Source organism: Anomaloglossus baeobatrachus, chromosome 3 (genome assembly GCF_048569485.1).
Source record: "Anomaloglossus baeobatrachus isolate aAnoBae1 chromosome 3, aAnoBae1.hap1, whole genome shotgun sequence".
Classification (NCBI taxonomy): domain Eukaryota; kingdom Metazoa; phylum Chordata; class Amphibia; order Anura; family Aromobatidae; genus Anomaloglossus; species Anomaloglossus baeobatrachus.
In genome coordinates this window covers 592,331,727-592,350,346 of record NC_134355.1, presented here as the reverse complement: position 1 = coordinate 592,350,346, position 18,620 = coordinate 592,331,727, and the positions used below count along the sequence as shown (strand labels likewise).

General features: G+C 42.5%; 1 protein-coding gene across 1 annotated transcript in view; it reads right to left on the bottom strand.

The window, feature by feature from the left end:
* Positions 1-16,611: 16,611 nt before the first annotated feature.
* LOC142297322 (alpha-1,4-N-acetylglucosaminyltransferase-like) overlaps positions 16,612-18,620 on the bottom strand; it is a 69,253-nt gene continuing 67,244 nt past the window's right edge. The window contains exon 2 of the mRNA XM_075341558.1: positions 16,612-17,229. Within this exon, the coding sequence (XP_075197673.1) occupies positions 16,612-17,229 (618 nt within the window). The remainder of the gene's footprint in view (positions 17,230-18,620) is intronic.

The window sequence follows — 18,620 nt, the reverse complement described above, 5'->3', positions numbered from 1 at the left end:
CGCCTAGAAAGGTAAGTAGAACTCCTACAGAAAATAAAAAAAATGGGTGAACCACCCCTTTAAGCAGCCAGGGCCGCTCCAGGTTTTTGTGGTCCCCGGTTGAGTCTCAGTGGGCCCCATCCACATGCAGACACGCACATACACATACAGGCATACGTACATATACATATTTGAAGACAAATTCACAAAAATACATTTAAACGGACAAATATATGCACATATGACATACATGCACTGACATACATGCAGACACAGACGCATTACAGGTGTTAATATGGAGAAGTCACAAGCAGCATCACTCACCTCCCCCGCTTGTTTCCGTCCAGCTCCTCCAGGACATGTGGCTGTGTTGCATGATGGCTATCACTAACAGTCATCACTGCACACCGTGCACACTGACACAGCACTGCTGTATATACATCACAGGAGGGGCTGGGGCCTACAATATATACATTACAGGAGGGGCAGGGGGCATAGACGTTACTGGGGGGGGCATAGATGTTACTGGAGTGGCAAACAGCTCTGGTGGCGTACACATTACTGGGATGGGTGGCTTAGCGCTCTGGGGTGCCGCACAGACTGCTCTGATTCATATATACACACACACAGCTCTGCTTCACACACACACACACACACAGCTCTGCTTCACACACACACACACACACACACACAGCTCTATTTCACACACAGCTCTGCTTCACACACACAGCTCTGCTTCACACACACACAGCTCTGCTTCACACACACATAGCTCTGCTTCACACACACACACACACAACTCTGCTTCACACATACAGGTCTGCTTCACACCACACATCTTTCTTCAGCTCTGCTTCACACACACACACACACACACACACAGCTCTGCTTCACACACACACACAGCTCTGCTTCACACACACAGCACTGCTTCACACACACACACACAGCTCTGCTTCACACACACAGCTCTGCTTCACACACACACACACAGCTCTGCTTCACACACACACAGCTCTGCTTCACACCACACATCTTTCTTCAGCTCTGCTTCACACACACACACACAGCTCTGCTTCACACACACACACAGCTCTGCTTCACGCACACACACACACACAGCTCTGCTTCACACACACACACACACACAGCTCCTCTTCACACACACACACACACACACACATACAGCTCTGCTTCACACACACACAGCTCTGCTTCGCACACACACAGCTCTGCTTCACACACACAGCTCTGCTTCACACACACACACACAGCTCTGCTTCACACACAGCTCTGTTTCACACACACACAGCTCTGCTTCACACCACACATCTTTCTTCAGCTCTGCTTCACACACACACACACACACATCTTTCTTCAGCTCTGCTTCACACACACACACACACACACACACACACACAGCTCTGTTTCTCTCTCACACACACACACACACACCTATCTTCAGCTCTGCTTCACACACACACACACAGCTCTGTTTCTCTCACACACACACAGCTCTGTTTCACACACACACACACACACACACTCACACCTCTGTTTCTCACACACAGCTCTGTTTCACTCACATACACACACACACAGCTCTGTTTCTCACACACACACAGCTCTGTTTCTCACACACACACACCACACATCTTTCTTCAGCTCTGCTTCACACACACACACACACACACACACACACAGCTCTGTTTCTCACACACAGACACACACACACACAGCTCTGTTTCTCTCACACACACATCTTTCTTCAGCTCTGCTTCACACACACACACACACACACAGCTCTGTTTCTCACACACACACACACACACAGCTCTGTTTCACACACACAAACACACACACAGCTCTGTTTCTCACACACACACACACCACACATCTTTCTTCAGCTCTGCTTCACACACACACACACACAGCTCTGTTTCACACACACACACACAGCTCTGTTTCACACACACACACAGCTCTGTTACACACACACCTGTTTCTCACACACACACACACACACACAGCTCTGTTTCTCACACACACACACACCACACATCTTTCTTCAGCTCTGCTTCACACACACAGCTCTGTTTCTCACACACACACACACACACACACACTCACACACAGCTCTGTTTCTCTCACACACACATCTTTCTTCAGCTCTGCTTTACACACACACACACAGCTCTGTTTCTCACACACACACAGCTCTGTTTCTCACACACACACACATCTTTCTTCAGCTCTGCTTCACACACACACACACGCAGCTCTGTTTCTCACACACACACACACACACAGCTCTGCTTCACACACACACTCACACACAGCTCTGTTTCTCTCACACACGCATCTTTCTTCAGCTCTGCTTCACACACACACACACACACACACACACACAGCTCTGTTTCTCACACACACACACACTCACACACAGCTGTTTCTCTCACACACACATCTTTCTTCAGCTCTGCTTCACACACACACAGCTCTGTTTCTCACACACACACACAGCTCTGTTTCACACGCACACACACAGCTGTTTCTCACACACACAACTGTTTCTCACACACACACACACACACACACACCACACATCTTTCTTCAACTCTGCTTCACACACACACACACACACAGCTCTGTTTCTCACACACACACACATCTTTCTTCAGCTCTGCTTCACACACACACACACACACACACACACACACCACACATCTTTCTTCGGCTCTGCCCTTACCTGCTCTGATGCCATCCTCCTGCTGCTCCGGTATAGGCTGCCATCCTCCTGCTGCTACTCCGGTGAGTCTCCTCTCCTGGCCGCGGCATTGGTCTTCTCCTCCGCGGCCGCGGCATCCATCTTCTCCTCCGTGGCCGCGGCGTCCATCTTCTCCTCCGCGGCGCCGGTCTTCTCCTCCGCGGCCACGGCGTCCTGTTGTGACGTCCGCGGCGTCCTGCTGTGACGTCCGCAGCATTGGACGCCGCAGCAGAGCAGGGAGCAGGCACACCTCTGACCCCGGAAGTACAAGCGCTGTTACTTCCGGGGTCAATCAGCGTCCTGCGCCGCAGTTTGTTTTTGCGTCTTAGAGACGCAGATACAAATAAATGTAGGTCCGCCCCCTCCCGCCGAAAACACAGCTGATTTATGATTTATTAGACTGTCTTTACGGAGGGGGAGCGGGTGTGAAGAAAAAAAAAAATTGCTGACGGGTGGCAAGTATGGCCCTGGTGGTGGGGGCCCCCTTGGAAGCTCTTTTGGTGGGGACCCCGGGGCTGAAGCCCCGCCTGCCCCGCCTATAATCCGGCCCTGATGGTGGGATTGCTCACCCATCCAACAGCTGTGGAACAAGATTTTTGAGGTTTTTGCTAGAGTGACGGGAGTGAGAGTGCACAACCCCCCGATAGGTCTGCTTTCCATGATTCCAGCATCAATTAAGGCAGTTAAACAAGGTCACTTGAAATATTGTGTGACAGCAGCCCATACTATATTCCCAAGGCAATGGTGATCATCCAATGCCCCCACTTTGAAGGAATAGATCACAGAAATGGACGTTTTGAGTAGAATGGAGCGGCTTACCTCCTACAGTAAATTGCACCTGGACAGATACTACTTGGTTTGGCAAAGCTGGATTATGTTCCGAGACTCACCTGATTTCCCTTGGTTCGTTTAACGTTACTCCTCATAAAGAGGTCAGATGCTTCAGATTGGACTAAATTACTCAGATTGAGATATTTAAGCTCTCTCCCCCCTCCACTCCCCCCACCCCATGCCTTCTCTTAAGGGCTGCTTCTCACTTGCGAGTTTCTCGCAGTAGAGCAATGCGAGAAAAACTCGCATTGAAATCGGACACATGTTAGTCAATGATTCAGCTCTCATCTGCGATTTTTTTCTCAGTCCAAATTGGACCGAGAAAAAAATCGCAGCATGCTGCTTTTTTGCGAGTTTCTCGCACCATTTGTCCCAATGATTTCCTATGGAAGGGGATTAAAAGTAGCATCACACACGCGCACCACCGTTCACATTTGCGAGTGTGGCAGTAACTTCGCTCATTAGATGAATGTGACAGCACATTCCCATAGGTTAATTAAATGACACATGTGTAATAGCTTTTATCTAATTAAGATGTTGCATGAAACTAGCATCGCAATCGCAACACACACGCGAGCAAAAAGCATCGCACTTTTGTTGCACTCGCACCTAACGTGAACTAAAATCAGCCGAGTTTTTTTCAGCCCAGTCGGACCGATTTTACTCGCATAGATGTGTTTCCACCCTAACCCGTCTCTATTTCTTCTTTTCTCTTTCCCTTTCTATTAATGTCTTTATCTCCGTGTTCTTTTTTCCTAAACCTTGGCTTTTTCTTTTGATATATTTTTTTTTTTTTTACGATTCTGTTATGGGACTAACGACACAACATAAGGAAAGCATAGCACTTTATATGTGATGTTAAACGATTCTTAACTGTATTGTTGATATCCTTTTAGGCATGATTTGCAATGAATACATTTACAACTGAATATTGATATGTCTTGATGTAATTTACACTTTCTATTTTCAATAAAAATTTGTTTATGAAAAGAAGCATTAACCCCTTCACGACCGGCCGATTTTTCGCTTTCCGTTTTTTTTTTTCGCCATTCTTTTTCTGAGAGACGTAACTTTTTTATTTTTCAGTCAATATGGTCATGTGAGGGCTCATTTTTTGCGGAACGAGCTGTACTTTTAAATGAAACCATCAGTTTTACCATATTGTATACTAGAAAATGGCAAAAAAATTCCAAATGCTGAAAAATTGCAAAAAAAGTGCGATAGCACTATGGTTTTTGAGATATTTTATTCACTGTGTTCACTATATGGTAAAACTGATGTGTGGGTGTGATGCCTCAGGTCAGTGCGAGTTCGTAGACACCAAACATGTATAGGTTTACTTTTATATAAGGGGTTAAAAAAAAATCGGAAGTTTGTCCGAAAAAAGTGGCGCACGTTTTACGCCATATTCCGTGACCCGTAGCGTTCTCATTTTTCGGGATCTTATGCTCAATGACGGCTTATTTTTTGCGTCTCGAGCTGACGTTTTTAACGGTACCATTTTTGCGCAGATGCTACGTTTTGATCGCCTCTTATTGCATTTTGCGCAAAAGTTGTGGCGACAAAAAAACGTCGTTTTGGCGTTTGGAATTTTTTTGCCGCTACGCCATTTACTGATCAGATTAATTGATTTTATATTTTGATAGATCGGGCGTTTCTGAACGCGGCGATACCAAATGTGTGTATATTTTTTATTTTTTTAACCCTTTAATTTTCAATGGGGCGAATGGGGGGTGATTTGAACTTTTAGGTTTTTTTGTTTTTTTTTAATTTTTTAAAACTTATTTTTTAACTTTTTTTTTTTATTTTACTAGTCCCCCTAGGGGGCTATTGCGATCAGCATTCCGATCGCTCTGCAGTATCTGCTGATCACAGCTGGAAGGCTGTAAACAGCAGATACGCTGTCTTTCTCTTTTGCTGTGCCCCGGGCACAGCGAAAGTGAAACCAAGTCATGTGTAGTACAGGAGTCATCACATGACCCTGTGCTACCATGACAACTATCGGGAGTCACGTGATCGCGTCACGTGACTTCCGGTTTCGGGCGGTAAGTAAATGCTTACCGCAATCGCGCTTATAATGGCGCTGTCATGTATTGACAGCGCCATATAAGGGGTTAATCGGCACGAGCAGATAACGATTCTGCTCGTGCCTAGCAGGCACACATCTCAGCTGTGAAAATCAGCTGAGATGTGTGCCGATCGCGGCATGCTGCCGCCGGAGGACCGCGGGCAGTAAGATTATGTCATTTAGGACGTAATTTTATGGCCCGCAGTCGTTAAGGGGTTAAAAACCTGGATTCGCATCTGCACCAAACATGTATCAAATATCTGGGAAACGCATTAAAAACGCAGCAAACACGCAAATCAGAGAAGATTGGTATTGTGATGCTTGGTGTCCAGAAAAAATGTAACACATGCTACATGTGTACACGGCCTTAGTGATAAATTATTATTACATTTTTTATGGGTTTTGATAGAGAAAAATAATTAATTGCACCATTTTTTTCGCCATTTACCGATCCCCATAAATAATCTGATCACTGTTTTCTAGTTGTTATGATTATAGGGACACTAAATATGTTATTTGCTGATTTGTAATGTTTATTATTTTTTTAAAAACTCAGAATAAAAATCATGTTATTCTATTTTTGAATTACTTTTAGTCATTTTATTATTAGAAGAAATAAATAATTACTCTCCCTTTAGAATACAGGACCTAGAGATGCTCTGCTCTGTACAATGGATCTCTGTGTACTGTGTAATCACAGGCTTCAATGCAGGTTCATCTATATAAAATCCTTCCTCTGGCAACATCAAAGCTGGTGGCTCAACAGCTAGGACAGCTAGGGCTGCTGTTATGTGTTTGAAAGTTGCTGGTCTGAATCCAAGGGAGAGAGTGAAACATAAAATTATATTTTTGACTGTTTATTTTTTAATTTCTTTATAGTAGTTTTATAGGAGCAAAATAATCTATCATCTATCCCTCTTTCATAAATTATCTATCCCTCTTTCTATCTATTTATCTATATATCTATCTATCATCTATCCCTCTTTCTATCTATCTATTTATCAAACACTGCAAGAGGCTCTCACAGGGCTGAGCACCATGTGTACCTGAGCACAATGAGCGATGCTCGCTTGAGTGGAGTTCGCACGTAAATCATCCAAACTCTGAACCCGAACTCGTTTTTTTTAAAGTCTATGTTCTGTTCGAAAATCGAACATCAGGTTTGTTCCTCTCTAGTAAAGAGGCTCAGCAGCTCTCTAGATCTTTTGGGATGGGAATATAGCAATTAATTTTGGTAAAATGTGTGTGTATATACATACATACATACATACACAATAGAATTGTCCTGTTCGTGATGTTATTTTAATTTGACGTATGGAGTGATTAGACAGTTATTCCCAAAAAATAATGCTATCCATTGAATAGGAGATAACTTGATGATTGCTGGGGGTCTGACTATTGAGACCTCCACCAATTCTGAAAATGATTCTCTGCAACCCCATCCTGAATGGACTGAAGGTGCGCATGCTCCACCTTTGCTCCTGTCCATACCATACCATACCATACCATACCAGACACAGTTCTGTTTATGGGATTGCTAAGTACAATGTACAATTTTTTGGGATAATGCTTTAAAACACCACTCCAGCATTTTCATTATTGCACCACTTTAGTGGTTAGCTTTTTCCAGTGGCACTCCAATCAGTCTGCGGTGAAAAATGACCTACTGGGAGATCCAGTGTTTCATGGAGGTCACAAATCAATACTTTTCTATGAGAGCCTCATTCTGGCCTTGTTCTGGCTTCATAGAGATGTATTGGGAGCTTGTGATTAGTGATTTGTGAATGTATTTGTCACGATTCGCTATTCGCAGAATAGTACGGTATTCTGGCTATCCATTATATTGTGAGTAATGGTGTATTTACCTCACTATATTCAGATGTTCCGCCTAGCTATTTTGGCACCTGCTTTGCAGCCAATAAGCATGCTGGGCTTCTTAACCAATCACAGTAATGCTGCAGCCCTCTTGGTTGTGGCATTACTATGATTGGCTAGCCGCTCAGCGTCATGGGGTCTATAAAAGACTTTCCACCGCCATTTTCTGCACATTGCCTCTGGAGCTAGTGTTGTAGGGATATAGCAAACAGCTGCTAGGGAGAGTGTAGACCTTTTAATAACACAAAAAGCCATTTTCAGGACTACCTGCAGTGTAGGTCAGTGTAGTGTAAGGAGGGACAGATTTCTGAGCAGAGACAGTGTTTAAAGCAGTGTGTGTCACCTCCATAATACTTTCCCGAAACCTGAATACAATAGCTCTTTTAAGAGCTGATAGCACTGAACATAGTCACACCAGGGAGGGAGAGATTGTGGATTAGGTAGTTAATCGGGACCTGGTTTCACAATATTTAGGAGTTCACAGCCTGCCTTGCAGCTACCAGACAAGCCACATTATCACGTTAATGGCTATTGCAAATAAATACAAAGCAGTAGACTAGCAATCAGTGCTGCCTGATACAATAAATGCACAGGTCCTGTTTACACAATAATTAATAGCTCACAGCCTGACTTCTGCTGTCCGTCCACAGTCACCACATTAATAAGTTGTTAGTGGCCTTTGCAAATACAAAGTAGGACTACCATTTTGAGCTGCCTGATACTTATTTCCACAATATTTAGGGTTTTCACAGCTTGACTTTTACCGTCCACCCACATCAGCCACATTAATACGTTGCTTGTGGCTTTTGCAAATAGTTACAAAGAAGTACTCTAGCATTTACTGCTGCCTGATACAGTAAAGCACCGTTCCTGTTTCCATCTTTAGGGGTTCACAGCCTGACTTGTGCCATCCATCCACATCAGCCACATTAATACATTGCTAGTGGCCTTTGCAAATAGTTACAAAGCAAGACTCTACCATTTAGTGCTGCCTGATAAAGTAAACGCACCTGTCATGTTTCCACAATATTTAGGGGTTCACATCCTGCCTTTTGTCATCCAGATCAGCCACATTAATACGTTGCTAGTTTTTGCAAATATAAAGCAGGATCTGTTTTGTACGTATCCTGTGGTTGGCTCAGGCCTCTCACTTTGCAGCATTGAAGAGGGACGTGAAGAGGTGGCATGCATTGATCTGCAAATATTTGAGGACCTACGGCCAGAAGAAAGCCAATTTGAGGAAGATGATTTACTGTCCTCAGAGGTGGCGGCTGATGAGGATGAGACTCAGTTGCCATCAGGTCAGCCTATAATCTCCAGTGGGAAGTAGGATGAAATGGAAGAAGAGGTGGTCAATGATGAGTCCACTGATCCAACCTGGACTATTGACATGCATAGCCAGCACAGCAACACAGAGGAAGACAGATATGTAGCACCAACACAGGAACCAAGTGGTAGTGGTTTGCCCAGAGTGAGAACTAGGTCAACTGTGCCCAAGAGCACCCCCTCTGTGGCCCAGGTCAGGGCAAGGGAGCGTTCAGCCACTGTCTGGAATTTTTTTCCTAAAAGTCCTTCAGAGAAAAACATTGTAATCTGTAGCATCTGACATACCAGGTTAAGCAGAGGTCAAGGTAACGGCAACCTGAGCACCACCAGTTTGTGGAACCACATGGCAGCCAAGCACCGCAGTATGTGTGCAGAACACCAGGGTACCAAATTTATGTCTTCAGGTCAATCTACTGCCATGTCACCAGGGCTGCGTCCTTCTCAGACTGCTGTCCAGGAAGCAGGCAATCATACATCTTGCCCACAAGGTGCAATTGCACAGACAAAGCAAATATCATCCACTTTCTTGTCCCAGGAAAGCGTGCAGTTGCCCATGCGTGAGATCTTGGAAAGGAAGCATAAATACCCACAGGCACAAAACCTAAACTTGCTAATTGCCAAATACAATCTATATAGTGTAAATATGTTCACTGCACCTCTAGATGAATTCATTGCGGAGTGGAGTTTGTAGAATGGGTCACATGTGGGGGATTTCTGCTGTCCTGGACCTCAGGGGTTTAGCCAATGTGACATGGCACCCGCAAACTATTCCAACTAAATCTGAACTCATATATGGCTCTCCTTCCCTTCTTCACTTAGTATTGTGCCTCAAAAGTAGTTTTTGACCACATATGGGGTTTTGCCATACTCAGTAGAAATTGCACAACAAATTGTATGTTCCATTATCTTCTGTTACCCTAATGAATTTGAAAAATTTGGAGTTAAAGCAACATTTTTGTGGTTAAAATGTATTTTTTTCATTTTCAAGGCTCAATGGTATAAAATTCTGTGAAGCACCTGGGCATTCAAGGTACTCACCAAACATCTAAATAAATTTCTTGAGGCATCTAGTTTCCAAAATAGGGTCACTTGTGTGGGAGCTCCATTGTTTAGGCACCTCAGGGGCTTTGTCAATGTGACATGGCACCAGCAAACCATTTTAAATAAATCTGAATTTAATGTTACAGAGTGTAAAGAGATCAATAGGAACAGGGGAGCCTAACTTCCCCTCAGGCTAGGAGATCCCTGGCTGATCCTGATACCAAAGATACAGTGCCTTGCGAAAGTATTCGGCCTCCTTGATTTTTTTTCAACCTTTTCCCACATTTCAGGCTTCAAAGATAAAATGTAAATTTTATGGTGAAGAATCAACAAGTGGGACACAATTGTGAAGTTGAACGAAATGTATTGCTTATTTTAAACTTTGTAAAAAAATAAATAACTGAAAAGTGGGGCGTGCAATATTATTCGTCCTCTTTACTTTCAGTGCAGCAAACTCACTCCAGAAGTTCATTGAGGATCTCTGAATGATCCAATGTTGTCCTAAATGACTGATGACGATAAATATAAGCCACCTGTGTTTAATCAAGTCTCTGTATAAATGCATCTGCTCTGTGATGGTCTCAGTGTTCTGTTTAAAGCACAGATAGCATCATGAAGACCAAGGAACACAACAGGCAGGTCCGTGATACTGTTATGGAGAAGTTTGAAGCCAGATTTGGTTACAAACATTTTTTCAAAACTTTAAACATTCCAAGAAGCATTGTGCAAGCGATCATATTGAAATGGAAGGAGTATCATACCACTGCAAATCTACCAAGACCCGGCCGTCCATCCAAACTTTCATCTCAAACAAGAAGACTGATCAGAGATGCAGCCAAGAGGCGCATGATCACTCTGGATGAACTGCAGAGATCTACAGCTGAGGTGGGAGAGTCTGTCCATAGGACAACAATCAGTCGTACACTGCACAAATCTGGGTTTATGGAAGAGTGGCAAGAAGAAAGCCATTTCTCAAAGATATCCATAAAAAGTATTGTTTAAAGTTTGCCACAAGCCACCAGGGAGACACACCAAACATGTGGAAGAAGGTGCTCTGGTCAGATGAAACAAAAATTTAACTTTTTGGGCACTATGCCAAACGATATGTTTGGTGTAAAAGCAACACAGCTCATCACCCTGAACACACCATCCCAACTGTCAAACATGGTGGTGGCAGCAACATGGTTTGGGCCTGCTTTTCTTCAGCAGGGACAGGGAAGATAGTTAAAATTGATGGAAAGATGGATGGAGCCAACTACAGGACCATTCTTGAAGAAAACTTGTTGGATTCTGCAAAAGACCTGAGACTGGGATGGAGATTTGTCTTTCAACAAGAAAATTATCCCAAACATACAGCAAAATCTACAATGGAATGGTTCACAAATAAACATATCCAGGTGTTAGAATGGCCAAGTCACAGTCTAGACCTGAATCCAATCGAGAATCTGTGGAAAGAGATGAAAACTGCTGTTCACAAACACTCTCCATCCAACCTCACTCAGCTCCAGCTGTTTGCAAAGGAAGAATGCGCAAGAATTTCATTCTCTCGATGTGCAAAACTGATAGAGACATATCCCAAGCGACTTGCAGCTGTAAACACAGCAAAAGGTGGCGCTACAAAGTATTAACTTTAAGGGAACGAATAATATTGCACACCCCAATTTTCAGTTTTTTATTTTTTAAAAAAGTTTAAAATAAGCAATACATTTCATTCAACTTCACAATGGTTTCCCACGGATTGTTGATTCTTTTTATCTTTATGTTTGAAGCCTGAAATGTGGGAAAAGGTTGAAAAACATCAAGGGGGCTGAATACTTTTGCAAGGCACTGTACAGTCATGGCCAAAAGTTTTGATAATGACACCAAAATTATATTTTCACATGATCTGTTGCCCTCTGGTTTTTAATTGTGTTTGTCTGATGTTTTCATCACATACAGAAATATAATTGCAATCATATTATGAGTACCAAAAGGTTATATTGACAGTTAGAATGAGTTAATGCAGCAAGTCAATATTTGCAGTGTTGACCCTTCTTCTTCAGGACCTCTGCAATTCTCCCTGGCATGCTCTCAATCAACTTCTGGACCAAATCCTGACTGATAGCTGTCCATTCTTGCATAAGCAATGCTTGCATTTTGCCAGAATTTGTTGGTTTTTGTTTGTCGACCCGTCTCTTGATTGCCCACAAGTTCTCAATGGGATTAAGATCTGGGGAGTTTCCAGGCCATGGACCCAAAATCTCTATGTTTTGTTCCATGAGCCATTTAGTGATCACCTTTGCTTTATGGCAAGGTGCTCCATCATGCTGGAAAAGGCATTGTTTGGCGCCAAACTGCTCTTGGACATTTGGGAGAAGTTGCTCTTGGAGGACATTCTGGTACCATTCTTTATTCATGGCTGTGTTTGTAGGCAAGACTTTGAGTGAGCCGATTCCCTTGGCTGAGAAGCAACCCCACACAAATGAATCATTTCAGGATGCTTAAAACAGTTGGCATGAGACAAGACTGGTGGTAGCGCTCACCTCTTCTCCTAATAAGCTGTTTTCCAGATGTCAAAAACAATCAAAAAGGGGATTCATCTGAGAGAATGACTTTACCCCAGTCCTCAGCAGTCCACTCCCTGTACCTTTTGCAGAATATCAGTCGGTCCCTGATGTTTTTTCTGGAGAGAAGTGGCTTCTTTGCTACCCTCCTTGAAACCAGGCCTTGCTCAAGCAGTCTCCGCCTCACAGTGCGTGCAGAAGCACTCACACCAGCCTGCTGCCATTCCTGAGCTAGCTCGGCACTGCTGGTAGTCCGATCCCGCAGCTGAAACAATTTTAAGATACGGTCCTGGCATTTTCTGGTCCTTCTTGGGCGCCCTGGAGCCTTTTTGTCAACAATGGATGCTCTCTCCTTGAAGTTCTTGATGATGCGATAGATTGTTGACTGAGGTGCAATCTTTGTAGCTGCGATACTCTTCCCTGTTAGGCCATTTTTGTGCAGAGCAATGATGGCTGCACGTGTTTCTTTAGAGATAACCATGGTTAACTGAAGAGAAACAATGATACCAAGCACCAGCCTCCTTTTAAAGTGTCCAGTGGTGTCATTCTTACTTAATCATGACTGATTGATCACCAGCCCTGTCCTCATCAACACCCACACCTGTGTTAATGGAACAATCAGTAAAACAATGTTAGCTGCTCCTTTTAAAGCAGGAATGCAATGATGTTGAAATGTGTTTTGGGGGTTAAAGTTCATTTTCTTTGCCAATATTAACTTTGCAAGTAATTGCTGTTAAGCTGATCACTCTTTATGACATTCTGGAGTTTATGCAAATTGCCATTAGAAAAACTTAAGCAGTAGACATTGTAAAAATTAATATTTGTAGCATTCTCAAAACTTTTGGCCATGACTGTACATCTGAAGGTGACAATATTTGAGCCGCCTTCCTAATTTTAACTCCTTAACAACCCTGGTCTAATGCCCCCCCTCCATAAACCCTGGAGAGGGTTGGGATAGGAGTGATAAATCCCTCACAAATAAAAAGACGGGACAAAAAACAAAACTCAATCTCACAGAAATCACTCACAGAGTTATAGACAATATGTTTCAGGAGGAAGCTAAAGGAATAGAGGATATAATCCAACAAGAGTATTTCCACAACACACCAAAGCGCACACAGAAGTTCACCAACTATTCGATATCAAAGCACAAGCTATCATCGGCATGGAAGACCAGGCATCACCATCTTAACAAGGGAAGTGACTGTGATAGATTTCCTGGAACATGTGACTCAAGCCATAATCCACAGGCTAGCAGAAATTAACTTCTGCAAGCCAAATTATTAACAGGAGCATAGCTGGTCGACAACCAAACCTGTCTTTTCAACTCAAAAGCAGCATCGTGTGGAGTTTCTGACTCTTCTGTGTGAACAGCGTCAAAAGTAGTCCTGACACTCTGAACGTTTTGAGCCAGACACAGTGTGTCACTCAGATATGGCATTTCTTCTCTCCTTCACTTTGCACTGTCTCAAAAGTATTCAACCGTATATCGGGTATTGGTGTACTTAGGAGAAATTGCACAATAAATAATACCGTATTTCTTACAATGCCAAATATGGAGTAAAAATATCCAAAAAATACAGAATAATATGAAAAAATAAACATTCATTTTATTAAAAACCAATCCAGTAACAAAAAAAAGTTATTTAATAATTTAAAAGAGAGACCTGGGTGCAGGTATGATAAATAAGTGGATCAAACACCCACCAAGGCATAGTAAGGAGAGGGTTTATGCAACGTAATAAATAATTATGTAAGCAGTCCTTTAAAATCCTTGTGTGATACTAAAGGCTGCTTTACACCTTACAATTTCGCATACGATATCGTATGCGATGTGACCGGCCCCCATCGTATGTGCGGCACGTTCAATTTGTTGACCGTGTCGCACAAACTATTATTTCCCATCACACGTACTTACCCTTCCATACGACCTCAATATGGGCGGTGAACATCCACTTCCTGGAGCGGGAGGGACGTTCGGCGTCACCGCGACGTCACGCGGCTGCCGGCAAATAGAAGCGGAGGGGTGGAGAGGAGCGGGATGTAGACATCCCGCCCACCTCCTTCCTTCCGCATTGCCGGCGGGAGCCACGGGACGCAGGTAAGCTGCAGTTCATCGTTCTCGGGGTGTCACAGACAGCGATGTGTGCTGCCTCGGTAACATTGAACAACCTGACGTTCAATTTTTAGTAATTGAACGACGTGCATGCGATCAACGTTTTAACGTTCAATCGCAATCGCATGGAGGTTTCACACACTACAATGTAACTAATGATGCCGGATGTGCGTCACTTACGACGTGACCCCGCCGACACATCGTTGGATAAATTGTAGCGTGTAAAGCCTAGCTTAAGATCACAACAACGTATTAATGACAGTATGTATATAGTAATGTCAGCAAGTGAGGTATAGTGTAAAAGCAAATTAAACCTATGCAACCGTGCATGTCAGTGTAAGTAACATTAAATAGGTATTGAAGTCCAGCTTACGCATTGTGTCCCAAAATGGGGACAGGAGACCACAGAACTCTTCCCACTAGGGAACACCATATGTACAGTAAGCTGGACTTTAATACCTAAAAATGTATGTTTTTATTTTCACAGCTCAATGTTACAAAATTGTGTGAAACATCTGGGGGTTCAAGATATTAGCCAAACATCTAGAAAATTTCCTTGAGGGATCCAGTTTCCAATGGGGGGCTCACTTGTGGGGGAGTTCCCTTATTTAGGACATCAGGGGCTGTCCAAATGTGACATGGCTTCTGCTATCAATTCCAGACAACTTTGTGCTCTAAAATTCAAATGGCACTCCTGCCTTTCTATCTCTGCCATGCGCCCAGACAGTTGATTTCCACCACATATGAGATATCATCGTACTGAGGAGAAATTGCACAACAAATTTGTGTGTTGCAGTTTCTCCTGCTATCCTTGTGAAAATAAAATGATTGGCATTAAAGTAACCGTTTTGGGGGAAAAATGTATTTTTTTTTTTTATTATTTTCATGGCTCAACGCTATAAAATTCTATGAATCACCTGGTGCTTAAAGGTGCTCACCAAAGATCTAGATAAATTCCTTGAGGGGTATAGTGTCCATGTTAAGAAGTTCTACTGTTTAGGCATCTCAGGGGCTCTCCAAATGTGCTATCGATTACAATTTTGTGCTCTAAAATTCAAATGGCGCTTCTTCGTTTCAGAGTCCTGTCTTGCGCCCAAACAGTAGATAGTAGATTTCCACCACTTCCAAGGTATCAGCACATTTAGAATATATTGCACAACAAATTTTATGGTGCATTTGCTCCTCCTACTCCTGTGAAAATTCAAAATTTGAGGCTAAAGTAACATATTTGTGGGAAAAATTACTAAAAATGTTTTATTTTTCCCTTCTACATTGCTTTAGTTCTTGGGAAGCACCTAAAGAGTTAAGCTTTTTAGATGTGATTTTTAGCAGTTTGAGGGGTGCAGTGTAATATATATTTAATATAATTCAGTAGTAATTGTGAGCACTCTGTAATGTATTTATACTAATACAGTACCATTCTAATTTATTTGTCAATTTTCACTATATCTATGCCCCCTAAAAATACCCAGATAGATTTTAGTCCCTTTTGTTTTTTAATATATGATTAAATACAATTTATTGATATTATTTATGAAGTATGAATCACTTTTTTTTACCCATGGGTTTCTGTACTAAACCAAGGGTTCTGGAATTACATGTGCCATGCTCATCATTATTATAGGACTTTAGTTGCTATAAATTGCATATCATGTTGTCTTAAAATTAGTGAAGGAATAGGAATGGAAAATTGAAACTTAGAGAATTTTTTTAAACTATATTTAATTATAAACAAGTCCATAGCTTTTACTTTGCATGTGTCAGCAATTATACATTTTTGTAGTATTCGGTAACAATAGGTTTATATTACATCTGTGAATTTAGAAACTTCCAATTTTACATTAATCTGATACTTTATTGACATTTCAGGATGTTCTAATATATACACTGTAATAGAGAAATAAAACATTTGGGTGCAGTTTTTATTACACATTTAGATATTGATCCTTATGAATATGTTAGACAAATGTTAACTGAAGATGTTTTGCTAGTTTTGCCTAACCTGAATTACAGTATGTGCAAAATTGAGATACAAAATTGTTTGCAAACATTCAAATATATATCGTCACAGCGGGTAATTTTCATTGGTGGTTACATTCATAGTGGTTTCATTCCTAAATATTTCATTATATACAGAAGGACAGTATTCTTTGTAGAGATGTTCTACTAAAGTGTTACTACCAGGTACCATAGTAAGTTTTGCATCTGAGTTCATGTAGTTCCAGAGATGCAAAGCATAGGAGTCATTGAAAGTTGGCATTTTGTCCCAAACCTTGTAATATTCTCTCCACGAAGAGTACGATATAGGGTAGAAGCGTTGGGGATTGACGTAAGTAATGTTTCCACACATGGCATCTTCAGTTCTATTAAACTTGGGTAAATCACAAAATGTTTTTAAAATACGGGTAAAGAGACTTGGCCCCTGCTGACCCCATATTCCGCCATTATAGTTCTCAACAAAGTCCTCCATACATTTCAGAGTAAAATAATGATGAGTAGAAAACCCCAAAACACTGTTGCCAGTAGATTTAGAGTGTTCTGCAGCTAGAAAGTCTTTAATCGGAATGGCTCGTGTTGAGATCATGTCTGTATCCAGATATACGCCACCATACTTCCATATCAGAACTATTCTGCAGCCATTAGAACTGTTGTTCTTCCAGTAGCGCTCCTTCTTTGGTTCAATCTGAAAGCAAAATAGATACATTAAGAGTAGGGATGAGCGAATGTTCGGTATCCGTACTGAACATATGGTGTCCATGTACTAGACCTAGGCACAAACATTTTACTGTTTTTCAGGTTGTTGTTCAGTTTTGTCACTCAAATAAAGCTTGCTGACAGGTTGTAAAGCAGACAATCAGCAAGATTTTAGGCTGTGGGCACTTCCGGAGCCATCGCAGCCATGCTATGTATTAGTATGGCTATGATTGGCAGGTGCAACCTGTGACTTGGCCTATATAAAGGCCGCCATTTTGCATTCACTATAATAGGGAGAGTATGATGTTTGAGTGAGGGACAGTGATAGGCGCATATTGTCCAAAAATAAATACATTGTAGGGATAGGACGCTGTAGAAGTGAGACACAGTGATAGTTGCATGAAAATTAAAATCCAATACAGCGCTGCATCACACAGCTTTGTATAGTGCAACAAAACAGCAGCTTCCAAGTGGTGTAATCTGTTAGCTCAGTCTACCAAAAATCATAGTGTGTACAGCATTCTTGGCTGTGTGAATATGTTTGCAACCTTATACTGTGTTGCATTATGTAACTTGGCGTACAGCTCCGAAACAGTAGCTAACAGGCGGTATAATCTGTTAACTCAATCTTGAAAAAAAAACTGTGTACAGTGTGCATTGCTGTGTGAATATCACTGTAACCTTATACTGTGCTGCATGTGTGGCGCCCCTGACCTGGTCAGGCACCACTGAGTACTGCACCCATGCTGGGGGCAGTACAATACAGGTAATCCAGAAGGCTGACCGAGGTGTGGTTACACAGACGCATAGTAATCAGGTCTCACACATGTACCTTTGGGAGGACTCCTGAGAGCTTCCAGGAGGGGGCGTGCCCTCCATGTCCACTCAAGGGGTGTGGTAGAGAGCCTGTTTGCTAGTTAGCGTAGACAGGCACGAGTGGGGAAAGGAAGTAAAGAGGAGGAGGAGTTAGGCAGTTAGTGAGAGGACAGCAGAGAGAGAGAGATAGATTCACCTTTCTTCTGCCAAACCTGCCTGAGGGGCCACTTCAAACCCCCAAGACAACACCACCAGGGTCGGATTAAGGTTGGTGGGGGCCCCTGGGCAGAAAATCTGGTGGGGGCCCCATAACGTTAACATTTTTAGCCATAACAGTAGAGCGTGAACCGTAGCATTTAGATATAAATCTAATGAACATTTATCTTATCCTGTTCTGCCACATTCAGATTTCCAGTACTACAATACAGACACAGTCCAGGATCACTCACATCCGTCACTTATACACAGATAGTAGAGTTAGGCTATGTGCGCACGTTGCGTTTGTCTCTGCAGAAATTTCTGCAGCAATTTGAACAGCACACATGCGCTTCAAATCGCTACAGA